A 27,749-nucleotide genomic window follows, 5' to 3' on the forward strand; every position below is an offset into this window, starting at 1 on the left:
TTGCACTGGATTTTGTTACAGGAAGAGCTTGAATCCCAATGTGCAGGTAAGTTACTAATCCCCACTAAAATATCCTGAGTAAGAAGGGAAATTTTTGTGAAACATAGGAAAAATCAATACTTGCAAGTCTTGAGAAAAGAAATTAGTTTAGAACACTGTATGGCAATGTCATATGGTATGCTTTGAAATAAATAACACTAATTGAAAAAGGATGGCTTATACAGCATGGTAAAGGGCTGTGTCCTCTGCACTAGTTTAATTAAAGCCTCAGTAAAAGGTTATCTGAGAGCAAAATCTCAAAATAGGATTTTTTTACAACTTCCTAAATATTTTAATCCTAATTTGATGAAAGTGTGTTATGATACTTAAGAAATGGCACTTCATAAAGTACTTAAATCTTGCCAGTAGAGAGTGTTACAAGGATATTAAGTGTTCAGACATATTGTGTTGACCTATTATTTATATAACATCATATATGTAAAAGCAAGCAGGTATCGCATGTCAAAATATTTGCTGCATAGATGAGGGGGGAAAAACATGTGTTTTACTTACCTGCTATCATAATTTAAGGGCCTAAGTGAAATAAAAGCATGAGGCTGCTGTCTTTGGTATCAGCTCTACTGTTGGATATCCTTTGGGAACAGTCCTAAAAGCTTGCATCTTCAGAAACATGAAAGGTATAGTTGTTTCCCCCCAAAATGTGAAGCTCTGTTCTTAGAGATTTGCAGGAACAGGAGCACCCAGCTCTTATTTAGTGGGGGAAGAAAGAAGGTTTTTCCTTCCACCCACTGTCTTTGAGTGCAAGCACTCTGTGGTTTGTTTGTTTTTAAATTGGGTACCCTGAAAATAATTTGAGTCCAGATTACAACTGGGTCCAGGTGGTAACTTGAATGTGCTTCACACAAGGTGACTCCTCAATTTTGTTAGTAGCGGCTAGCAGACTTTTTTTCCAGAAAGTCAATGAGATCTTGCTTCTCTTTTAGGAAGATGTAATGGGTCAAATGCCTTAAAGGCATGCAAATCCCTTTGCAAGGGTAGAGTTACTTTCTGCACCTCCCACGTGTGTAGCTGTTGTGGTGATTGTCTTTGCCACAGGTGTTCAGTGCCTGGACACTGTGCATAAATACCTTTTAACCTTTCTCCAAAATCCTTCCAAATACACTTGATTTGTAGCAATGGCAGCTGAGGATTAGGAGGAACTTGGCCTTTCGTATGCTCATACCATGTTCCCTCCATTCCCTTGCTCAGAGTCCACATTCCAGCTGCTGGGCTATTTTGGCTCCCTCACTAGCTGCTCTTGGTTAGCCATACTTGTTAATACAGACATAAACCCTCAGTATCATTAAAAGTAAATGATTGTAAACAATTGATGGCTCTTCATTTTAGAGCCAGCATTAGTGAAAATTAGTCTCTGTGACATAAAGAAAAAATAACTGTAGGGCATTGTGGTACTTGTGGTGAATTGTATTGAGTGGTGTTAAATTCAGCTGGTCACAAGTGGTGTTCCTCAGGGCTCAGTATTGGGGCCATTTCTATTTAATGTCTATCAACAATCTGGACGAGGGGATTGAGTGCACCCTTAATAAGTTTGTAGATGACACTGAGTTATGTGGGAGTATTCATCTGCATGAGGGCAGGAAGGCTCTTCAGAGGGATCTGGACAGGCTGGATTGATGGACTGAGGCCAACTGTATGGGGTTCAACAAGGTTCAGTGCTGGGTCCTGTGTTTTGTGTCACAACAACACTACAGGCTTGGAGAAGAGTGGCTGGAAAGCTGTCCAACAGAAAAAGACTTGGTGATGTTGGTCAACATCGGGCTGAATGAGCCAGCCATGTGCCCAGGTAGCCAAAAAGGCCAATGGCACCCTGGCTTGTATCAGGAATAGTGTGGCCAGCAGGACTAGGGAAGTGATTGTACCCCTGTACTCGGCACTGGTGAGGCTGCACATTGAGTACTGTGTTTGGTTTTGGCTCTTTGCTTTAGGAAAGGCATTAAGGTGCTGGAACATGTCCAGAGAAGGGTAACAAAGCTGACAAATGCTCTAGAGAACAAGTCTTATATGAGAAGTGGCTGAGAACTGGAGTTGTTTAGTCTGGAGAAAAGGAGGTTGAGGGAAAACTTAACACTCTACGATTACCTGAAAGGAGGTTGTAGTGAGGTGGATATTGGTCTCTTCTCCCAAGTAAGAAGCAATGGGATGAAAGGAAGTGGCCTCAAGTTGCACCAGAGAGGTTTGGATATTAGGAAAAAGTTCTTCACCAAAAGGATTGTCAAGCATTGGAACAGGCTGCCCAGGAAAGTGGTTGAGGACCATCCCTTAGACGTATTTAAAAGACGTGTAGATGCGGTGCTTTGGAACATAGTTTAGTGGTGGATTTGACGGTGCTAGGTTAACAGTTGGACTCTCTGATCTTAAAGGTCTTTTGCTACCTAAACAATTCTATGGTTCTACTTATACCTGGTTAGGGTGCCATGCACACTCTTCAGAAGCCTCTGTGGGACTCTCATGCTATATTTAAAGTATCCTGTAACTTAGGAAGCTATTTTGAATTGGAACAAATGCTACATTTACCTCAAGCTTCTGGAATGGGACATGGTATCCAAAACTCCAAAAATACTACATGTAACCCCAGATTCTGGTACATAGTGCCAAATCAGAATGCTCTGGTATTAGGGTGATTTTGGGCTGCCTTTCCTCAATCCTGGGGGTCACCGGGACCATCCTGCTCTATTTGAGAATGTCAGCATTCTCTCCTTACCCAGTCATAGCTGGTTCAAAAATGGCCAAGGGCAGTTGGTACTCTGGCAGGTGTTTAAAAAAGAAATAGGCAGCTGAAACAAGATGTTCTCTTTCATTGGAGTTCGCTAAGATTAACTACTGTAGGAAATAAATGGATAGTCTTCCTGCTAATTTTTTGACAGGAGTTGTAAAATACAAGTACCCTCCTGACCTATTGTCAAGATCACTTTTCAGTCTATAGTTTCTTGTCTCACTTGTTTACTTAAATTTTCTAACAAATTACTCAAGATTAAAGCTTCATCTACCCCACTCATACAGTTGGCATAAGGATCTCTACTTTGTTTTCTTGATGACAAGTGGTCAAAAGTTTTCAAGTGTCATCATTTGAACAACAAACCAAACCTATTTGAATGGCAGTGTCTTTTCAATTTAGTTGCCTACTCCTCAGTACTGCTTCTTTTCAGCATAAAAATTCTAAAATTATGTGCTGTGTTGGCATATAATTGTCAGTAGTTCAGGATAAGTGTGCAGAGATGTTATAGCAGGCTGTTGGAGCTGACATAGAGTGATCAGGTTCGGCAGAAAATGGAATGAGAACAGCCCTGAGGAGAGGGACTTAGGAGTGTTGATTGATTAAAAGTTAAAAATGAGCTTGCAATGTTTGCTCGCAGCCCAGTAAGCCAGCCACATCCTGGGCTGCACCTAAAGAAGTGTGACCAGCAGGTCAAGGGAGCTGAATCTTCCCCTCTGTTCTGGTGAAACCCCCACCTGGAGTACTGCATCCAGCTCTGGCTTCCCAAGTACACGATACTGAGCTATGGGAGCAAGTCCAGAGGAGGCCACAAAGATGGCAAGAGGTCTGGAGCACCTCTCCTGTGAAGACAGGCTGAAAGAGTTGGGCTTGTTCAGCCTAGAGAAGAGAAGGCTCCAGGGACACTTTATAGCAGTCTTCCACTGCCTAAAAGGGACCTACAGAAAGATGGAGAGCAACTGCTTATCAGGGATTGTATTGATAGGACAAAGGCTCATAGGTTTAAACTAAAAGAAGGTAGATTAAGACTAGATATTAGGAAGAAATTCTTTAGTGTGAGGAAGATGAGGCACTGAAACAGGTTACCCAGAGAAGCTGTGGATGCCCAGTCCCTGAAAGTGTTCAAGGCCAGGTTGGAAGGGGCTTTGGTCAATCTGGGCTAGTGGAGGGTGCCCCTGCCAATGGCATGGGGTTGGAACTAGATGATCTTTAAGGTCTCTTCAACCTAAACCATTCCATGATTATTAAGAGTGCCAGAGTGGTTTGGCTGTTTCATCCCTGAGGTATAGCAAAACTGTCCTCTCTTTGAGGGAGGAAGTATCCTATGCTTGGCAACTGTATGCCTTTTAGTTGTAGCAGTTGGCTCCAAGGACAAGTACTGCTACTGCTGTAGTTGTGTGAGAGATACCTGATGTTGGCTGTTGACATTCGTCCTTGCTCCATGTGGGACAGTGATCTGCTGTGTCCTCCTTATGTATGCTATGGTTGATGATGTGGGCTTCTTCCCCTGCCTGCCTTTCCTTGCTCTGTGCTGTACATTCTTCCTCCACAGAGTCTGCAATTCCTTCTTTCCTCCCAGCATTGGATGTTGTGCAGATTGAGGGCATTGTGAGTGGAGGAGCAATGAGATGAAGGCTGCATTTGGAAAGTGAAAGTTACAGACCTTTTTACATTATTTCTTAGAGAACAGTGAAGGGAAAGAGAAAGACTATGCAAGATGCATGGGTGCAAGCAGGAGTTGCCTAAACAGGGTACCTTATGGAGGTTCACAGCTGCTCTGTGTGTAACTGAGGGGTTTCCTGTTTCTCTGATTATGCAAGTTACTGTATTAAATAGTCTTCTTTACCCTGTGTTGGGAAACCAAGATGTAACTAATAATTTCTGTGTTGAGAATAGAGTATGTCTTTTCTGTATGTTTCTGGAGTATACAACTTTTTTTTTTCTGGGAAAATATGGAGACCATTCACAGGACACGTAAATCTCCTTCAAAAAGGAACAGTCCTGCAAGCAGATAATGGTTGTAAACATTTTCATGAGCTCCTCATGGCAAAAGACATCTTTTATAAGTCCATGTTATATCTTCTAAGGCTAATATAATGTAATTTATTAAATTGCCACAAAATATTCTTGATGTGACCTAAAGAAACAGGTAAGTGGGCTAAAGAGGGTTTTTTTTTAAAAAAAAAAAAAAAGTCTTGCAGAGTAACCACAAATGAAGCTTCTGTGTAAAACGTGCCCTGTGAATATGTATTTCCTTAAATGTCAGTGCAAGGCTATGAAGTGGGGGAAAACCCAAAGCGGAATAAGCCTTTTGTAAGCTCTAGAAAAATCGTGAATTAATTAAGTTTAATTTCAAATCAGTTTCATCTAGACCCAATTCTAACTCCTGTCCTTATGGTAGAAGGCCTGAGGACTATTTACATGAACAGGGCTACTTCATGGTTGTAAGAATATGAAGAGCCATGGGTTTTTCCTAGTGTGTGTCATAGAGGTTATACCAGCTTGTGGGAACGTTCCTGGTAAGAAAAAGTGATCATCACTTCCATAATATTGAAGACATTTTTGCAGTATGATTGACAAGATGAGGAGGTGGTATATCATTTCTTTGCACATCAAGGGGCTGGCAGCGAATGAAACCAAAACTAGAACGTAGCTGCTTTATTTATCCCTTGAACAGGTGCAGTACAAGCAGCTGCAATAAGATCTTTTTTACATTCCACCCACAATTCCCTGGAGTTCACATGTCCTAAAGACAACCTGGAAAGGAGGCAGGACACTCTTGTACAGTATTGTATTTTATAAGTACAGTGTGAGGTGCTGATCCTTCCCACAGGGAAAGAATTCAAAGCTGGATCTGAGTTTCAAGCCATTTGATGGTATCAGTAGATGTATCTTACTCTTGCCACTCTGGGTTTAGCTCAGTTACTTAATTTGTCCTGTAGCATTTTAGTTTATTAAAATTCTTTATAGGCCAGGAAACAGCACAAAGGAGTAGTTTTAATATAATTTAACACAATTATTTGCCTTATTACTGGTCATTTCATGAGTTATATCTCAGGAAACCATCAACAAGAGGACTTGCAAACAATATTTCTTTTTTCTCCATTAAATCTTAGTATTCCTCCACTGGTTTTGCAGAAATCGAATTGGTTTCTGATAGTAAATGAGTCTCCAAGCTTAAGAGGCCAAGGAAATGCTCTTGCCACGTAGTTGATCATTAAGCCTCTCTGTTCAATGTGTAGATAAAGGGTTTAGGAAGAAACTTTCCTTGTTGGCATTTAATTTTAGAACACCTACAGTGAATGTTCTGGTCTGGATGCCAGAAGTTCTTAGTTTTAATCTTTCCCTAAAATATCTTCTTTCAGCTACTGAGAGCAGTGGCTGTCTAGCGCATACATCCACATTAGTATGACACTGTCTTGGGGTATACTAATGCTGTAGAGGTGTACAAAATACTCTAAAATACTATTTTTCCACTGGAGGCAATCAATTTTACAATAACGAAATGTGAATCAGGATCTAGCAAGAAAGCCTCCAAATTGCCAGTCTCTCTGAAAAAAGAAGAGGGTGCATGCCATCTTCCAAAGCTGTTCTTATCCTCCCACCACAGCTACAATTACATTAATGTGATACTCCGTAAAAAGGATTTTTCTTGGTGTGTCATAAGAGAAAAGCATTTTTCTGGCTAAATTCTAACACTCTACGCAATGTTTACCACCTTGAAGAGGTGAATCTGAAACATCTAATTGTTTTCATATATTTATTGAGTAAAGTCGTAATATTAAAAGTTCCAAATTCTGTTGTTTATTTCTGTTTAAGAAAATAAGAGTAAAAGCATGTTTGTTTAGAAAGATATAAAATCCTGAGAATAGATGAAGTTAGTGACTTGCAGTGTCCTTGGTCCGTTTTCAGTTGAGCATAGTTTTACATTTTTGGTTGGCATGCAGGAAGTGTTCTCCCCATTTTCCCTACTGAATGTATATTGCTTGTGACCTCTGTGTTTATCTTTGGATGCAAATAGCCTATAGAAAAAAAATCTCTGTAGCTTTTTTTTAATTATATGCCTTTGATGAACAAATACTCTTGACTCTTGAACTTCTGAGCACTACAGTGGCTCCAAGGACAAATAGGCATTGGTTTGATTGTGCCTGTTGACACTCTCCTCTCTTCCTTTGGTGCCTTGTATCACTTAGTACTGCAAATAGGTTGCACTGTGACAATTCTTAGTTTAATTAGATAACATAACAGAGAGTGCCATAACATAACAGAGAATTTAAGGAGAGCTACCTACAAGCTGAGCTGCACTTAAAATTGATAGTATGAATCTTAACCTCTGCTTAGTTTTGAAATATGGCTTTTCGTTCCTGTAATGCAAGACATTGTCTTGAAATTTACTGTCTTTTCCCTTTCTATTTTTACCTCTGACACCTCCTTCTCTTTTTTTCTATGGCTATTTTTCATTGGAAAGACCATTGAGAGAGACTTGGACAGGTCTTAATTTTTTAATTAAAATTTAACTAAACTTAATTAATACAGGTAAATTAACACTGTATTAATGATGGTGTGCTATCCTTTTTTGCTAACTTCAGTCCAACCCATTCTTAATCTTAGTCTTGCCATAAACGTTGTTGTTTATATCCTGTAAGTAGAAACCCAAAGAAGAAGTAATTACAAGATGAGACAAACCACAGGAATACTGGAAATGCAAGCATATGATCCAAGATAGTATGCAGGTTAGCAAGTAACATATATACTAATGGACATATAGGATGCATGTGGAAAGAACTGGTAAATTTTGCTGTCCCCATCTTTCACTATCAAAGCATTCAGCAATACCCTACTAGGACTGGGATATAGTATATAGAAGTTTAAATTTGGATTGAGTAATGTCAAGAGAAATGGCAGGGTCAAGCCTGAAAGAAGAGAGAGCACTGTAAGGCTATGTACTGGCACAGGCCCATAAGGAAGAAGCTTGAAGTCCTGCCTGGCAGATACCTGTCTATAAAAATCTTCCTGTGCTAATGAGCACAAGCTTCATCTATTTTAATTTAAACAAGGACGTTTGAAACTTAAAGAATAAATAGTCCTGCTCCCCCCTCAGTAAATGCTCACAATGTTTGTATTAGAGCTTAGAACAAAGATGTTTTATTTCGTGGTGTTCGATATGTTTTTTAAATACATTCTGTTGTTGGTAACAAGAAGGAGTGTTCCCCTATATGAAAAAAAGAAGTAAATTCTCAATAGTGTGAGAAATGATTGGGCCTTTAAAGAACCAAAGTTATCCAAGTCATAAAAGTTTAGGTAGAATGTAATTAAAGCTTTTTTGTTTGTTTCACATATTTTGGACTGAGAAATAAGTCTCTGTGACATGTATAATATCAATTACAATTTTTTTTTTATTATACTTTAGTTTTATCAAAGTAAAAGTATTGACTGAATGAGATGCTATTGTTGGCAAGTCTTTGATGGACACTCCTGGAATTTCATTGCAGGAGCCATGACTGCTGTTTTATCTGAAATCTCACTGGCTCCTGATGACAGACAAACTCTGTTTTTAGCATTGCACTGAAGGTCAGGCAAATGACTGGCTTCCAAATAGAGTAACTGAAGATACTGGAACAGATTTATTCCTGGTATAATTCCACTAGTTCTATGAAGTTACAGGGGAAATATATTTGTCAAGAGAGCCTTATGAGTTGAAGGATAATACTGCTGTCCTTAGTCAGTTGAGTATAAAAGAAGGTTGGAAAAATGTAAGAGAAATGCTACCCTCACTAAGATAAGAATGATATTTTTACATGATATAAAGTAGCATAACTCCATTAAGAAGAAGGAACACTGTACAATGTAATATTTTTCTAATTTCTGAAAATCTAGCGCTTTTTTTTAATCAGAGATGAAGTTGTGGTTTTATGGCTGTTTTTATATCTTAGGGTTAATCTAGGAAATACATGTGCTGCTTAGGCTGCTTTTCTAGGGGCATTTTGTATGCTTCTATTATTTTTCACAGATCTTTAATTTTAGCTACAATTTTGGCATGCCTCAAATCTATGAACTCACTATCAAGCAGCCTGGTTTAATACTTTCACCAAGTGGTTGCACTTCAGTAAACTTTTCCCTTAGAGATGGCAAAATAGTTCTTTAATGACAGGTATCCTGATGATCATAAAGATACAAACAACTGTTGCCATAATCAGGCAGGGTTTCTTCATATTCAGTTAGCTTTGACTCTAATGCCATATCCTGATGTCTCTGCTTTTCCAAGCCATTCTAAACATATGCTCTCTTTAAATCCGTCAAACAATCCTGTACTCACTCTATACCCTATGTTCTAATGTCACAGCAAATCTATGTTCTACTTGTGGCACCTGCTGTGGCACATACTTTAGCTACTTTAGGGTAGTACTAAGCATACCACCATACTTAAAGTCCTGTCAACATAGCTGTGATAAAACCCTTTTGGAAAATGTACAGCTTCACTCTAAAATAATCATTTATCATAACCCATAAGGGAGAATTAATTGGCATTTAGTTCTTGTAATAATTTGGATTAGTGCCCTTCATGAAACAGGGCCATGTATGTAAGTACAGACCTCATACAGATTAAACTTCTTCCTTTATTCATATCAATGTAGTTGAAATGATGGGTTAACAGAATTAGGTATTATAATATTACTGTCTGCTATGGAAATACCTGTCTATGGATTGACAAATACTTTTTCTGTAGCTTATGCAAAAACATATGTATTCCTCAACATCTATGGCATGTTACATATTATGACTGAATATGAGCGTGTGCACTGTCTACATATGGATGATGTTTCTTAGTTGATTGTTATATCTATTACATAAGCCTATAAAAAGAAACAATGTGTTTGAAAAAATAAGCTACTTTATTAGCATTAACTCATGTTTATCTCAGAAGTGTCTGTAGTCATCCCTTCTTCTCACTGAGATAAATGTACAGCTGTAAAATCTGAAATCCAGTCTCTCCTAAATCCATTATAGAGTTACACCTTTTTTAATGGGTCTCCATGCCTTATAGGTTTGTCTTGACACTTAGTTGCTCAAGGGAACTGCAGATAAATGTAGACGGATCTTTGTGATTCTATAGACCATTCTCCTGACTTTCTGCCACTAACATGAGCTTGTTGTCTGCATTCTGCCAACACAGGCATCTTGACTTTAATTTCATATTAAATTTATATGTCACTCAATGGATTGCAAGGATTGTGTGCTCTGAGCATTCAGTTTGCATACTGGAGGAGAAAAGCACTGCATGGTACAGAGAGGAGGATGTGCTACACATTGGCTTTGCAAGATGGCAAGTTAGGTGTGAGCCCTGACAGCATTCATGTAGTGAAGTGAGTTTGCTGTGACCCTGGCCACAGCTGTTTAGAGAGGGATTCTCAAATGTAAGGGTGAAATGGACTTACAAGCTGCTACTTTTGATAAGAAGAGAAAGGAGGTTACTCATCAGCACAGAAGGAAACAGGGGCATGAGCACCAGGCTGCCCACAATCCTTAGTTTTAGTTCCATATTCATAAAACCAACAAACATAAACCTCTAGGGGAATAGAAGAGCTTTTAGAACCATATTATAAATTAAATGTATGTATTCCAAATGATTAATATTTTGCCTGAGGTTAAAATGCAAGATCTGATTTGCCATTGCCAGGCATTTACACAGGCATTTGTAGCAATTAACCAATTAAAGCAATTAACAGAGAAACTGAAACACTTGAGGTTGCACTGAAGAGAAGAACTTTGTGCTAAATAATGGAGAATTGGGACCGGCATATTTTTGCTGTGCTAAAGCTTTATTTCTGATGTGTTGACAGACAAGACAGAAAAAGTAAATCCCAGGAGATAGAATTTCTCTGGTCCTCCAGGCAAACAGGCTGGGATCACAGGAGGAATGTACCCAGTTGAATTAATCTTCTCCATGAGATTTCTTGACTCACTAACTTCCACAATTGATGGATTCACACCTTACTTGGGGAAGGCTCTTATCATGCTGTTTCAAAAGCTGTTAATCTCAGAGCTGTTCTATTCTTTGCCCTTCCTTCTTTAAAAGGATTTAACCTCTTTTGATACTCAGACTTTCCATTCTCTGCTCTGTGTTTTTTGAGGCCTGATTATCAGTGTACCTGCTAACACAAGCACAAGACTTTCTAATTGCACACTGATAAAGTGTAAATGGCACACGGCTTTCTTATTAGTCTTTACATAAGATGGGCATGACTTGGTGCCATATTTGAGTTGCAGCCAGCAAAATCTCAGCTTGACAGCCTAGTGTTTTTTCTCTTTGGAATATCATATTGCACATTCTTACAGGGTCATGCGTGATAAAAAAGGATAAGGGGCCTCCAAAGAGAGGTGACTGATACCTTATTGTCTGTGGAACTTTTACCTCTGCACTATCACTGCAAATCTCTTCAAGGGGACTGCAACAGATGCTAGAATTGTTGCCTACACTACATGGGCAGAGGGTCATAGAGCTTGAAATTTATGCTTTCATGTCAATTCTGTTTGTGTTATTCACACAGATCAGCAGAATTAGATGAGATGTTAGAAGTTTTGAAGTGGAGAGTTAAGGCAGTATCTTGTTCTTCTTCAACATCACCAAAACCTTGTTTAAAAAGTTTTGTCTTGTGTCTCTGTTTTCCCTTTTTTCTGTTTGTGTTTTTGTTAGGAACTCATTTTAATACCTGGATTAATTCTTTATACCGGTCTTCTGATCACTCACCCAATACACTGCCTGATGTCTTGTTTGTTGCTTGGAAATGTGTTGATTCTTCATTTCCAGTACTTGTCTTACCCTGAGGTACAGGAGCAGGGAAAATCTGGGCTCCACTATGCTAGGCACAGTACATACATCTTGTTGTTTAAAACCAGGTAACTTCCTCAAATTTCTGTTGTCTCTTCAGCAGAGAAGATAGCTAGCCTAGATTAATCTAACCTTATACTTACATTTTCTCTGTGTTGCTGATACATACAGCTTCAGTATTAGCTACTATTTGTGCTTAATATTTCCCCCTGCAGACTCAGAAGTCTCTCCGCTTTGATGATGATAATTTTGATGGTAAAATGTAATTTCCAGTAGTGACTCAAGGTTAAGACTGAATAATAGAAGTCTTTTTCTAGTCCTGACTTTGTATGTTGAAGAATAGCATCATTATGAAATTGTTGCTTTCTAGGTATAAAATAGGAGGTTAATGTCAGTATGTGGAATAGAAGTTACTTTTATTTATATGTTTGCTGGGCTGGGTATGACTCAGAAGCTTTGCTGGTGTGAGACTTCACATGGAATTGTGAAGAAGCTCTTTTCTGAGAATTTTATGTAGGAGATGCACATAAAATGAAAACGGAAGGTAGAGGGGGGATTTCTTTCTATCATGGAAATGATACAAAAGGGCAGAGGGGAAGGCCATTCCAAAGAAAATGCCTGTCACCAGCTGAGAGAACCAGATGGTCATAATCTGTAATATGATTTGAAATATGTCTAGTAAAAGTTTGGGAGCATCTTTGGACTTTATTAAAATGCATATATTGCTTCCATATCATATATGTATGTAATCTCAGTCTCTTGAAGAGCTGTATAATTCTATAAATAGATGAACCCTCCAAGGATAAAGAGAGATTACTAATACAGCTCCATTTGGCATTTCTTTCTACTGAGGAATCTCCCCAGCTACCCAACAGCCATCCAAGCATTCTTAATTTTCATTCAGATACCACTTCTTGGTATCTGAAATAAAAGCCTCCCGTTAAATAGGTGCATATTCACTTTGTGAAATGTTTTCTGCTGCCATTGCAGTTGGCATAGTCTTCATGTGATGCACATCGAAGTTCCATTGATGACAGTTATTAAATATTTTCTGTACTAGCATAAGACTGAGCAATGTTATTGAACAAGATGCTGTAAGAGAAGGAAAAATGTAGAACAAGGAAATAGATGAAAAACGAAAAGTATGGAGGGTGGTAGCCTGTCATCCACTAAGTAATCACCTGATTTAAGAGTGTTTAGGAAAACTTGGCCAAGATCAAACTCTGACAAGATGTTAAAGCTCCAGAACAGTTACAGATTTTGTTTGCAAGTGGGTGTGCAGCTCTGAAAAATACTATTGTAAATATAACCCTGCCTAGGACAGAGAAGTTTCATAATTTGATTAGTCATAATTCTGGGTGGATCTGAGATTTGCACGTTGGTGTCAGTCTTCTTTAAAGACATTCTTACTTTATGAAAGTCTAAAATGTCACTTTAATTTAGCTGTTCAGATACTTGTTTGATGACAAAATAGAATAATGAAGCTCATTGTCTTGCAGTTTAGCTGAGTCCTCGTTTGAGATCAAAGGAGGGTTAACTTTCTTCTATGTGTTCCTTTCACTCTTCATTTGTATCAGGCAAATAATGGTTTTCCTAGCAGCAGGAATCCCTATTAAAGTAACTGTCATATTTTTCATCTGCACAATTCATTGTTTAGCAATTCATTTGGAGCCAGATGAAGGAAAAAGACACACTAGGCACAGAAAGGCAGACCACTTTAGTCTTTCTGAAATTCTTTCTTGGTCAAAAAAACAACTTTCCCTGTTGCCTCTTCCAAAGCAGTTATTTTGACATGCTCCACTGCAGAAATTAGTTTCCATAATGCAGCCAAGGAAAACACTGTTAAGCCAGATTCTGAACTTGATTGCATTTCTTCCATGAACTTAAATAGATGTCCTGTGAACATTCATTCCATAACAAAATATGCAATCAGATTATCATAGTTAGTGTATTAACTCTGGACCAGGAGAAAATTCCTAATTTGGACATGCAGAATTTTGAAACTCGTGATGGCTGGGTGTGTAGCTCATCACAACCTCTGCTTCTGAGAAAAATGTCTCCCATTATCAAGGAAGGAACAATTCATCTAGATAAAGCCTAGCTAAATATATGAAGCAGGCTAAGGATGACTTTCAGAGATAATCTATGCGCCTAATCTTTGTTATCACAGAATTTTTTATTAGATATGGATGTTTAAGCCATTAAAAAAAAAATACCCTAAACTCCTAAACTGCTGCACTACCAAACTGGTAGAAATCTTTGATTTACTGTTACTTTCATTCAGAGCGTAATTAATTACCTGTGAGAAAGAGGAATGCACAGAGGGAGAGTGAATTGGATGTTGATATGTGGATGGCATGCTTCAAGGCCCCACCTGAAACACTTTTATTACAATGTACTCTGGAAGAGTAATCCTGCCTTAGTTTGGTGCTACTTACACCAGTAAATGGCAGTCACCACATCTAGATGACAGGTGAGAAGCAGAGTGCCCAATAAAGAACTGGCACTAAACATTGCTCCCCAGGTTAACAGAGGAAAGAATCGCAGGCAAACCAGCGGTTTTCTTTTGCAGGGGCTTTTTGGTTAGGCAGAAATTGTTCATTTGCAGTTGATGGTTTCCCACTTTGCTATCTGTGATTAAAACAATGGAAATTTTTCATTGGACCCTCTGAAATGTAATACAAAATTAAGTTGAAGGATTTATTAAGATGGATACATATTCTTTGGCATTCCTGGTGCAAACTGAAAGCTCTCTAAACCTTACCTGCTTACCAGGGTGAGAAGCTGAAAAGGTGAAAAAGGCTGTCCACACACATGAGCATGTCAGCTGGATAGGAAATACTGATCAGGCTTCTCTTCCTCCCCTAATACCTTCTTTCAGCTGCCAGTTAGTGGTCATAGCCTTTGCACATTAAAATCCCCCTCCACACACACACACACACACACACACACACACACACACACATGCTGGATAACTCCTCGTGGAATTCAAAACCTGTCATCAGAAACAATATACTGGCTTCTCCACAGGGGAGTGCTTCTTGGGGCACCTAAAAAAGACCGGTGGATAAATGCTGATAAAGTAGGTAATACACCTGGTACCAGTGCTGGCAAGGGGTTCAGATGTCAGCTTCTGTGAATGTAAAAAAGTTTTTGGTGTTCCTGTTGTATTTCCAATAGAGAGTTATGAAGTTTGGTGGATGTAAAATTAATTTAGAGTGATATATATCACGGGCTTGCACTTTTTCAAGTAAAAGCTGGGGGTTTATACTCTTCAAGCTTTAGGTGAGAAATTTTTGAAGAGTGCTGTATCTATCAGCATTGGTGGCATCATCACTCAGCAATAACCACATTCCTCCTTAGAAAAGGTAAAGATTAAGAGGTAAAACAAGCTGCTTCCTTTTTTAACATTCAGATTGTGCTACATTTAATTATTTTGTCAGTCTTGAACGGAGCAAGTTTTCTCTTTTAGATGTTAGATTATATTGATATGTTCAGGTTATTTCCTGTTAAAAAAATGTGGTTCCCCTGGCTTCACAAGGCAAGTAGTATCTCTGTGTTTGATTGAAAATCTAAGAGAACAAAGCTTAAGCTATTACATTTTAACAGGTAAAAGAAACATCCTCAGTCTCTTCAACGTCCCTTGCTACTTGAAACATCCAGCAGTTCACACACCTGTTAAATGTGTCAAGACTGTATTTTACCTGCTACATCTTTAAATTTCCAAGGATCTTGCTGGTATACCTGGCAGGATGTCATGTTAGGTACTAAACATGGCACAGGATATTACGGAAGAAATTTGCTTTGCACTTTCTCAAGGGAACTTTGCTCCTATTCTTTTTTTAACCACTTGAAGTTAGTTCAATCTGATGTTTGAAGCCTGTGCTTTGGAATATTCTCAGAGCACGGATGAATGCTACAGGTACAAAACAGTTATCCTTGTGGATAAGGAGAGTGTTTACTGAGTAACTTACGCTATATGGTGGATGGTTAATGCTGAACCATCCAGTTGAAACAGATTCACATTGGGCAATATGGCCTCTTAAAACCTTAGATGCAACAGTAATGCCCTGATGCTGAGTATTTACTGCAAAATTAGTCCTGATTCAATGTCATTGGATGAGTGCTACACTTCATCTTCACAAATACAGTTGCCTTTCTGTGTACTATAATATTATAGTATTTGTTGGCAAAGCATGGAGTTGAATGTTACATATTTCTAGTTTAGAGACTGGACTGCCATTTGCTATGTCAAGCTGCTAGCTCTTCAGAGGAAGAATTACTCCCCTGTTATTTTGGTGGCCAGAAACAAAAAGAAGGCAATAAAGAATGGTTAATTGTAATCCTGCATCACTGTAATAAGTACCCTAACTTACATACACACAGAAGCAGAAGAGTCCCTTATACATTAGTCAAATCTGTGCTAGAACCTCAAAACTTAAAGTCTTTCTTTTGAGTTGCTTAATGTTGGAAGTGCCTGCAGGCCACTAACTGCCTAACTAAAACTCTCAGTATTGTCTCAAATGGCCTTTGAGTCAGGCCTTACTGTCTCTGAACCAATCAAAAGACCTTCAAAGTTGTAAAGCATTGTGGACTTAGTTATATATAATGCATCAAGCAGAATGAACTTGGAAAAAAATTGCATCTCACCATAGTGACCAATAGCAAAAGAAATCCCTCAGTTTTTTACTAATGCTTGTAGGGTGAGACAGAAAAATTGTGTTTATATGAGAAGGTCAAAAAACTCCACGGCATGTAGAATTCAAGCAGCTGTTAGCTGTGAAAATGTGAAAGGCCATATTGATAACTGGGAGCTATCTAATGGAAACACAAGGAAACGTCCCACCTTATAAAGTTGCCTTAAAGTGCATGAAAATTTTGAAAGGAGAAGTAGGAAAGAGAAAGGGGAACCTTTGAAAAAAACTAGCAGTTCTGATCCTGCAAACACAAGCCAAGTGTAACTTTGCTGCAGGGGATTCACCAGACCTGCTCGCACACATGGAGCTGCAGGAATACTAAGGATGACTCCCTCAGTTACATTCTCAGTTTTGATTTGCATTAAGGTTATTAAACTCATGAATACTAAAGAATAACTCACTTATTCCTTAAAAACTGTTGTCGTAACAGAACAATCAAAGTCTATTATATGACTCATTTCCCTGCTTCCATTTCATTTCTGCAAGATCCATAGTACACGCTATTTTGGCACAGTATGTGATGCTAACTGAGAATAGACTGAATAGATCTAACAGCTATTTTTAGATGAAGACTGGGAGAGGAGCGATTACTATTAGTCATACCGTACAAGATTTAGAGAGCTGCATAGTCTTCTAGCTATGCTAACACATCCCATTAAAATGCCACATCCACATTTTTATTATCATCTCTATGGCTGGTGTACACAGAGTAGTCATGCTTCTAATGGGCTAAGCTGCAAAATCCAAAATACTTCATGTTATTTTTTAACAAAGGATTAAAAAGGATTTTTTTTTTCCAATCAGATAATGTAGAGTTGAGGCAGGGAATGGAGCAATCTTCCTTCTAACCAGGGACATTCACACCCTCCCTCAAATAATCCCCCAAAGTCTTGCCTAGTGCAATCCTCTAAGCATTGCCTATAAACTTCCTTTCATTTCTCAGCTGAAAATCTTTTATGTTTGGCTTATTTTCATCACCTAGATCCATTTAGCTTGGGAAGAATGGTGAGATGTCTGTCTTTTTCCTTCAAGAGATTATATATTGTGTGTGAAGAGTCAACCTTGTAAAGGTATTTAAGTGGAAGGAAATTTTGTGGTATTCATTGAGGTGCTATCATTCTAGTGTGTCTGAGGTAAAATAGACAGCTTAAGTACCAGTAGCCCTTCTGCTTTTGTAGTATGGATTTGAGCACAGGGTGTCCTGAGTTGTAAGTGCTTGACTGGCAGTCCTGCAAAATCTCTGCGGCTGTAGTACCATGGCTCCTGGTACCCAAGAGAGGTAGATTAAAGTTATTTTGGGTGTTCTTGCATGTGTTGTAATCTCTCTTCTTAACTATAGATGAGGCATAGCCTGAGAGGCCACTTCAGACTGTCTTTGCAGCTTGCCAGCTGAGTTCTGTTTAATATAAATGGAAACTCTTCAGGGTGTCAGTGGCATGTTTTGCAGATGCCATGAGTCTTCATGTAAGGCAGGTTTTGTTGTCATATTAGAAACAAAAGAACCAGAAAGGAAAAAAAAAAAGGTAAAGCCTAGTAGTAAGTGGAAACCAATGAGACAGATTTGTAGCTGCAAAAAGGAAGTTTTCTTTAGATTTGGTTTGTAATGTCTGTAAGGATTTTAATTTCAGTTTCCTACTTTAATCGGGCTTGCTCAGCTTTCCCATCTGACACAGAAAGGTATAAAAGCTATCACAGACAGTGGCATGTTTGCCTATGGTGTAGCTTATCTAGGCCATTTCTTTCTTTTTTTCTTTCTTCCTGTTTTATGCCTTCTGGCAGTGTGTCAAATGAAATTAATTTCTGTCTGATGATTTATCCCACTGGGTTTTATTCCTTTTCTTTGCTGCTTTTTCTTGTCCAGAATTGTCCTCTCTTTTCTAAGAAAACCCATGGTTTTCCTTCTGGAGCTGTTATGCATTTATTGTAGGGGCAGGGATGGGAAGTGGCTCATTTAGAAAACGATAATATAAATGTCCTCAATTAACTTGTTCACAATGGGAGAGGAACTGATGTCTCTAGTCCAGAGATATCTACTTGGATTCATATGGGCATTCACCAGTTCAATGTAGCTGTTCTGCAGTTGGATTTCAAAGCGTATCTCTTCCTCTTTTGAGTAGGTCATGACCCTATGTGTAAAACACAGAAGTTTTGCTGTTGGCATTGTGAGCCTTGGTGCTTAGAAAGACTATGAAGGTTTGTTGGAAGCATCTGTACAAAAACCTACTTGCAAAAATTTAACAGAGGCAGATTTAAATCCTGTTTTCTTCATAAAGGAAACATGTTTTCCAGTGTTCCTAAGTGCCTGTCTCTTCCTTTTCATGTAAGAGTATGTTTTAGTCTCTGGTAACTGATAGCTTCAGTCCTGTATCTGATTTCTAGCTTTTCTGACTATGAAAATGAATGATTTATTTTAATATTTTCTTCCATTCCAGAGATCCTGAGGGGGAGAGGGTATTCATTCCCAGTGCTTCAGCATATTTCTAGTGCTAGTGAATATTTGATTCTCTGAAATCTTGCTCCTAAATGAGAAGGAGAAAATATAACTTGTTGATTTTAGTGTTGAGATCGAGAAGGGGTAAGACATAGCTCAAGTCCTGGAAAAAGAAGAGGCCTTGGCTAACGATGCAAGGTACCATATTAACACCTTCCTAGTTAGATAGGCCTCCTCTATTTTTGCCTGCCTTGGAAAGTACGAGTTCCTCATTAAGAAAACTAGGTAGGAAAGAATTGCCCATCCATCTGTTTATACAAGCATTCTCATTAGCGCTGTAACACTCAGCAGCTCAAATGCTGCCTGATCCCTCCCTCTCCCCCTTTGTAGTGTAGCTGAGGGGGCTTGGATGGGAACATATGCTGTTCGCAAGGTGGTGGTGCAACAGCAGCTGCACTTTGTACCCTGCCTCTCAGAGTTCCTGCTAAGTAGTATTTACTCTGAACCCGGTGCAGACTTAAGTTTTAGGGCACAGCTGTCACTGTTGTACTATGTATTCACCCAGTATACAGATCTGTTCACAATGAAGCGTAGTAAGAATTCTCTGTAGTGCATTGGGAGCAACATGTGATACTTCCAGCCTGCCTGCTTGCTTTAAGCTGGGGATACTGGAAGTCATATGTCAGTTGCCTTGTAGGAAATTTGTGAGGGCTGGAAAATCACATCTCTGAAACAGAAAACATTCCTTTGTTTTTCTGAGAGGTGAAAGATGCTTGGCTTTTCAAAATGAAGTCTGTGCTTGGGCTTGAGGTGCTAAAGAAATACAATTAAAATCAGATGTGTTTGGATTTTGTAAAGCAATTGACAGAAATATCTATACCTTGAGGCTCTGTTGAACCTGTCACTGTAGCCCTAAATAAAGGCATTTGTAACACCTAGCATCTGAAAGCTATGTTCTAATCCAGAAAAAGTGAGGTAAGACTATAACAAAGGTTTGCTGAAGTAATTCTGTCTAGGTATCACCTAAAGATGATTTAAAAAAAAAAACATTGGTGGAAAAATTATAAAAATGCATATTTGTCCTCTATTTCTCTACTTTTGTTACTTCTGTTAGTAAAAGAGAGGCTTAGATGAAAGCAAACTGGAACTTACCATGTAGACAGATTTGGATTTGTAATCTAATTCCAAAGGTTAATTAACATTCACCTTTCATTTAAAAAAAAATTAAAAAGCCTTTTAAAATAGAAAATAATTCCAAAGTACTTCACAAAGACACAGTGAGATTTTCTGTTTGTGACTATATTTAGTACATTTTTAGTAGATCAGAGATGAATTTTCACATGAAAATGCCAACAGATAAACACTTTGCATTCCATTCCTTTCTACTGGATCTTTAAAAATGAGAACAAGATAGTCTTGAATGTGCCTTGACACTTCAGATCTGGCTACCCTGTATCTCCATCTGTACGCTGGTATTTTGTCCCCAACAATTACTGACTGTTCTCAATGTCTGCATGCTGTGGGCTCACTTGAAAGTCTCTCAGAAAAGCCTGTTAGCTTCCTATTAAAATAGGTATCGGTGTGTACTTTGATTTGAATATTTTATACAGATTATACTCCAAGACATTAATAATGCCTTCTTAACATAAAACTCTACAGAACCAAGTAATATACATAGCATGCCCTCAGCCCGTGGAAAAACTTGGGGGAAAAGTAATTCTTTCCTGATGCTTATTATGGTTCTGAATCACAGATACAGTGAGAGAGATCCATCTTTTATACTTGGAGTCTTACTGTCTATGAAGCTAGGATAAGTGAATTTTAGAGGTAAAGTGACATCAGTAGAGTGCTGGCCCCTGAAATAGGAATTTGAAAGGTAGAGCTGTTTGAAGGCATCCAGAATTTGTTACCATTATACATGACTGCCAAACCCTTTCATTTCATTTTGGTAGTGGTAAGTCATGACTGAGACCTTATCTTTCACAGTCTGGTTCTTCTGTAGCCCTTTGCCTCAGAAAGAATGTTGCAGAGGCCATAGTTAGAAAATCATATAAATCACAAATTCAAAGTTACCAATGACTTTTTGACAGATTCTTCTGATTAACACATTATTTTTTTTTAGGTACTGTTTTCTAAAAGTGTTAAGCAGAAAATAACCCACTAGAGTGGGTTAAATCTAAATTTTACTCTAGGTCTAGCACATTTGTAGTTACCTGTTGTGTCTTTATTTTAAGACCGAACATTTAAATCTGAGGCTACACAAAGCAGAAATCAAAGAAACTCAGAGGGAAGTCAGTGTTTTACAGCCATCCTCCCAGATCTAGACTTCTTTATCCTTTCCTTGGAAGCTCTGCTTCTGTTGGCTCATTTTGTTCGAAGCCTCACAGGGGAGTGGAAGGAGAAATGCTGTGTTATGTAAGAATTCCCAAATTAGGGCAGACATTTGACTTTCAGTATCTGGGTTGATGTTCAAAAACTAGTCTTTGTTCTTAATGAGCAAAAAGGGGAGAGCTCCCAGAATTTGGAACCAGCTGTCTGGAGACTGGAACTGTCAGCATCATACAGTCAATACTTCGTGGCAAGATTGTGCATGTTTCATGAGGAAGTAAAATGTGGAGTCTTAGAGGCGTGATGTGTGAAGATTATTTATTCAAAAGCCTTTATCAAGAAGGCTCAGGCCTTGATGTTTACCTTGCTGGCAAACAGTTCATGTTCATTGAGAAGGATAAATTGAGAAAGACCAAAGAAGCATCCTACTTGAGGAATTCAAGTCTTACTGATTTATATGACTTTGGCTCTCTGTTCACCCTTTTCCCAACTTCTTATTTTATTGCAAATTCTGTTTCTTGACATATTTGGGGAACTGAGCAGGCATGGATCTTTCAGTAACTATACAAGCATATGTGGGTATGCAGCACTAGAAAAATACATCAGGGAATGGCACTGACATTATCAGTGGACTCTGCCTTGCCTGAGAACATTGTATCTGTGCCTGTCCTTCACTCATGGAACTCTTACTGCTTTTATCTCTAACGAAAAGGATAGAAAGCTGCCTCTTCCAGTCAGGTTCTGGGAAGTTATTCACAGTGGCTAATTCCAAAATAATCTCTGAGTGTATTCAGGGTGCTGTTTTATAGCACCTGATACTACATCTTGTGCTTTAGTAAACTGACAACTCCCATTGTCAACTACTGTCAATTTGAATGCCAGTCTCAATACAGAGCCCCTTTAACAGGTTCTTAAAAAAGGTTTGTTTTTTTTTTTTTCTTTTTCTTGTCTTTGCCAGTGGAAGAGCAGTCTATGGAATTGTTTTGGAAAGACTTTTTTGAGTATGTACATATTTTTAAGTGCTTTGAGGTCATATTAAGGAAGGCAGGTTAAGGAATTTCACATTTCATGAGGAAAAATGTTTGGATCTGTGTTGGGTTTGGTTTCCTCAGATATTTAACTTCCCAGTTTCAGGCTGGCTGAATTCACAGGGCAATTTTGGCTCCTAATCAGACATATCTTTCTTTTATATTAACTCTACTGAAGGAAGAGAGTTTTTGACTGCAGCCTTTGTTGTAATATTATAGATTATCCTTGGGTTTTCTTAGAAGTGTGGAATGTAAGGGAGTACCTAAAAATAGGAGCAAAGATCTTATGTTCCTTACCCTTTAACTACTGAGTGCTGAAAGCAGGGGACAACTCTGGTGTGCTTACTAAAATTTGTCTAGCTGGTGGTATGTGAAGGCTCTTCTGTTTTAGTTGGAGTTCCCTAGTGGAGTCAGATTTCATAAGTAGCTGTACTGTATCAATGTCATCCAGATGCAAGCTGAGAGGGCTGTGAAAAATTGGGGACAAATTCCAATTCCATAGTGAACAACCAGAATTTCTGAACTGTTGTCTTAGTATTTGGGTTTGCAGTTGAAGCATTGTGGCTTCTTCTTTCCAAAAGTGCTGGTCTGTCCTTGGAGTGCCAGGTCCAACAGGTTGAGGAGGTCATGTTGGGTATGTGGTAATCTGATCTGGTAACGGAGCTGTAGTTGTAGGTGGGTAAGGTTAAGCAGAATGGTTTCCTGTGAAGCTCCCTGTAAAAGAAGCAAAGCATGTCCAAGGCCCCTCACACACATTCATTTTCTGTCTGTATAATATAATGAATTAATTTGGGAAAAATGTTTTTAGGATGAAAAATACTATAAAATCATGCAGTAGACAGACAGTGGTTCATTAGTTTTCTGCTTCTGAGTAATGTCTATATAGTACTCCACTATAAGTAGTGATAATTATCCCCATGAGAAGGAGACAATATGTGGTAAGGGAGCTACTACACTGGGCTTAACCTCTCAAAATGCAAATAATGAGAAGTAGATGTTGTCCTGGACCTTTGCAGAAATGTGAGTTAAGTTTGAGTTTCATTTCCATAAATTTTGTTGTTCTGCCATACATAGATACAGCTAGTGTTGCATCTATTACAGTATTACTGCTGTATCTATTCCTCATTATAATTCTGGGCGAGTTGTATACAAGTGTTTTTTGTGTACAGAATGACTTATCCTGCTATAACTGCTGTTTTTCTTTTTGCACATAGATCACCCCTGGCAGCAAGGCAGCACAGTCACAGATGAATCAAGGGGACCTTGTGGTAGCCATTGATGGAGTCAACACTGACAGCATGACCCACTTGGAAGCCCAGAACAAGATCAAGTCAGCCAGCCACAACCTGAGCCTCACTCTTCAGAAGTATGTTGATATAAAGTCTTTGCATTCCTAAGGGCATCTTATGAAAGTTGTGACTAGAGGATATAAGTGTTTTATCTGGTTGTTGGATCCATTTGAAGTGTTTATGGCACAGATATGAGATGAAAAGCTAAAATCTGCTCTACTTCCTTCAGGAATGTGTGTGGATTCTTACAGAAATCAGTATGGTTGATATGTTGAGTGTATCTGTGTTGAATTTAGCCTATTGAATACAGGTGTAATCCCACATCCATTCAGGCTTCTGTTAAAAAATAAATCCAACAGTGACATTTTTTGCTTCCCAGGTGGACAGCAGCCTGTTTTGTTTGGTTAATTTATGGATGACTATTCTAGAAATGGCCATTGTAACAAGCATTACAAATGCTTGTCTGTCAGGAACTGTCATTCACTGGGTGAACAGTCACAGCAAGCCGAGAGTTTGTGTTAATGGTCTAGCACCTGTGAGTTTGAAAGTGGCCTCTTGGCATCTGAAGCATAAGAAAGGTGTAGCCAGCATGCAGGAAGGGAAGTCAGTAGAACATGAAGAGGACAGACTTTCTCATAGAGATGTGATAAAAGATGTATTGCAATTGAGAAGACAGAAGCTTTTCACATAATAGGTCTCTCAGCTTTTCCTGGCTATTATTGCTTCCTTTCTTAGGGAGCATGTTCTCAAGTCAGATAACCTTGCATAGAGATTGTCTGTAATAGCTGCATTAATATTTAAATCTCTATAATTATATAAAGCAAAAATAACTGCTGTTTTTATCACATTGTGGAGAAGATAGTTTTTACATAGGCTAGGCAAAGACTGGTACAGAAAGCAAGTTGTAATGTGGAAGTACATTTTCTGAGAATATACCCAAAACCCTCTTAGATGGATGTGTGTTAGAGCTAAGCAGTATCCAGAATGATTAACACCAAAGGGAAAAAATCTTTAGCTGAGGCTTCCAAGAAAAAGCAGGGTACTCTAAAGCAAAATGCATGGATGAATTTCCTATGTGGCTTTGTGACTCTCAAGTTTGTCTTTAAGGGAGTGTTCCAGAAATTATGAAATGAGTATACAAAGCAGAAAGATGCTAACAAAATTGGGACATATTTCTTGGCTTCTGTGAGAATGCTAGGTAGACATACATTTCCAGGAAAAGACTTTAAGTTAAAGCTCTTCAGATTTTCAGATGCTCCAGATTTTCTCAAAGAAAATATTTGAGCCTTTTTTCAAAGGGTGTAGTCTAGCTGTTTCAGTGAATGCAAGGGAGGTAAGGACATGTATGGAAGAATTTCTACCACCTCATAGGACGTGCATGTCGGCCCCTAGTGTGCTAGGAAAAGCTGAGAGAGCTGGGTCTGTTTAGTCTGGGGAAGAGAAAACTGGGAGGGGATCTATGATTATAAATATTTAAAGGGTGGATTACAAGAGGTTGAGGCCAGACTCTTCAGTGCTGCCCAGAGTCAGGACAAGGGGCAATGGGCACAAACTGGAACACAGGAAATTCCATCTCCATGTGAGAAAAAACTTCTTTACTCTGAGGGTGACAGAGCACTGGGACAGGCTGCCTAGAGAGGCTGTGAAGTCTCCTCTGGAGATATTCAAGACCTGCCTGCATGCTGTCCTGTGCAACTTGCTCTAGGTAATCCTGCTTTTGCAGGTGAATTCGACTAGGTGGTCTTCAGAGGCCTCTTCCAGCTCCTACTTGTCTGGGATCACCTCTCCTTCCACACAAAAGAAGTGTTCTCAAATCTGTGACTAACAAAACCAGATTATCCTAATAAATGTCAGAGATGCAAGTCACCCAAAACAGTTATTTTGATCAAGTGTTGGCGGGGATATTTCATATGAGTAATTGTGGTTCTGTACTTGCTGACCTCTAAATTACAACACCAGCTTCTCTAGTGGCTGCATAATTAAAAAAAAATAAGTTGGTTTACAGCACCCAGGAGGACAGTTTATTTATTGTTTAATGATTGAAGTAATTGTATTTTCAGACTGCTAAAGCTTAATTTGTTGTGGTATACATTATTCTTTGTCCACATAATTCTACTGGAAGTATCATTATTTATTGCTTTCTTATTCCATCATTTCTTTTATTTTTTTAAGGCTTTGTCTTTTGGTTCCATAACGATAGTATGTGATTCAGATAATCAATTAACACGGATAATGAACAGCCAAAGTAATGGAGTGATATTTCAACAGACTGAAATACTGAACTATGCTTGCATAGATAATAGTTGTGGATGAGTTTGGATTCATTTTGAAAGGAAGAGAAACAGCGTAAGGTGATCTGAAATACTATAAAGCACAAATAGGACAGACAGCCTGTTTGTTAGCAAGTGAGAACGTTCACAGATGATGCTTTGGCTCTAAACTTACGCAATTCATAGAATCTTCTTGTCATTATCACAGGAGCTTTTTGATGTCAGCTATCAGATCACATTGGTGACCTGTTCAGCCTCACTAGAGCTATATGGGAAAAACAAATGTCTCTAAAATGGTTAGGGGCTACTCAAAAAGTTGTACTCAGAGGCATTAATCTGGCTTTGACTTTACACAATTCAGTATTTATACAAACTAAAACCTATCAGCATGTGGTCTCAGCCAACTGATGTATGCATAGAACCCTGTTAAAGATGCACTATCCCAATGACGTGAACAAAAATGCATGCCCTCAATACTTGGGAAGTCAGATTAATCTCATCTTGAAAACTTATTTTTCCTAGGTACAAATGGGTTAATTTAAGTACAAAAGATTGTGGCAGCTTAGTCACCTGTCCAAAATTTACAGTGAAATACACTTATTTCCAACAAAACCAATTTTACAAAGCTTTTATTGGTGAGGAGAGTTGAAATGAAAAATATGGGAGTAGTCACTAATAAGAGTAATTTTCTACCAAACAAGAACAAAATAAGCACAAATCCTCTTTCCCCAATGACTGGAAAAGGGGAAATATAGCCCCCAGTTCTAAAAAGGGCTAAAAGGAAGACCCAAGGAACTACAGATCAGTCAGTGTCACCTCTGTGCCATAAGATCATGGAGCAGGTCCTCCTGGAGACTATGCTCAGGCACATGGAGAATAAGGAGGTGATTGGTGACAGCCAACATGGGGGGTTGGACCTGATGATCTCTTGAGGTCCCTTCCAACCCCTACAATTCTGTGATTCTGTGATTCACTAAGGGCAAATCATACCTGACAAATCTGGTGGCCTTTTATGATGGAGTGACAGGGATGCTGGATAAAGGAAAGATAATGGACATCATCTTCCTGGACTTGTGCTGTCCAGCACAACATCCTTGTCTTTAAATGTGAGAGACATGGATTTGACAGATGGACCACTCAGTGGATAAGGAATTGGCTGGATGGTTGCACCCAAAGGGTTGTGGTCAACAACTCAATGCCCACGTGAAGGTCCGTGATGAGTGGTGTTCCTCCAGGGTCAGTACTGGGACTGGCACCGTTCAATGTCTTTGTCAGTGATATGGACAGTGGGATTGAGTGCACCCTCTGCAAGTTTGCTGACAACACCAAGCTGTGTGGTGAGGTCAACACGCTGGAGGGAAGGGATGACATCCAGAGGGACCTTGACAGGCTGGAGAGATGGGCCCATGTGAACGGCATCAAGTTCAACAAGGCCAAGTGCAAGGTGCTGCATGTGGGTCGGTGCAATACCAAGCACAACTGCAGGCTGGGCGGAGGATGGATTGAGAGCCGCTCTGAGGAGAAGGCCTTGGGGGTGCTGATCGGTGACAAGCCTGACGTGAGCTGGTAGCGTGCGCTTAGCTGCTCAGAAGGACAGCCATGTCCTGGGCTGCATCAAGAACAGTGTGGCCAGCAGCTCGAGGGAGGTGATGCTGCCCCTCTATCTGCTCTCATGAGACCCCCACCTGGCGCACTGCGTCCAGCTCAGGGATCCTCAGTACAGAAAAGATGTAGAGCTGTGGGAGCGAGTCCAGAGGAGGGCCCTGAAAATGATCAAGGGGCTGGAGCACCTCTCCTATGAAGACAGGCTGCAAGGGTTGGGCTTGTTCCATCTGGAGAAGAGAAGGCTCTGGGGTGACCTAATTGCAGTGTACCTATACTTAAAGGGGTCATGCAGGAAAGTGGGAGACGGACTGTTCACCGGGGGCAATGGCTTCAAGCTGAGAGAGGGCAGACTTAGATGTTAGGAAGAAATTCTTTATTACGAGGGTGGTGAGGCCCTGGAACAGGCTGCCCAGAGAGGCTGTGGAAACCCCATCCCTGGAGGTGTTTAAGGCCAGGTTGGATGGGGCTTTGGGCAACCTGATCTAATGAGGGTGTCCC

The 27,749-nt window shown here is 39.3% G+C and overlaps 1 protein-coding gene across 2 annotated transcripts in view; it reads left to right on the plus strand.

Annotated features, from left to right (window-relative positions):
- Positions 1-27,749, plus strand: part of LDB3 (LIM domain binding 3) — a 79,475-nt gene that overhangs the window by 12,975 nt on the left and 38,751 nt on the right. For both annotated transcript variants that reach the window (XM_084265596.1, XM_084265595.1), the window contains exon 3: positions 23,302-23,453. In XM_084265596.1, coding sequence (XP_084121722.1) covers positions 23,302-23,453 — 152 coding nt within the window. The remainder of the gene's footprint in view (positions 1-23,301; positions 23,454-27,749) is intronic.

This window comes from Gallinula chloropus, assembly GCF_964237585.1.
Source record: "Gallinula chloropus genome assembly, chromosome: 5".
NCBI lineage: Eukaryota > Metazoa > Chordata > Aves > Gruiformes > Rallidae > Gallinula > Gallinula chloropus.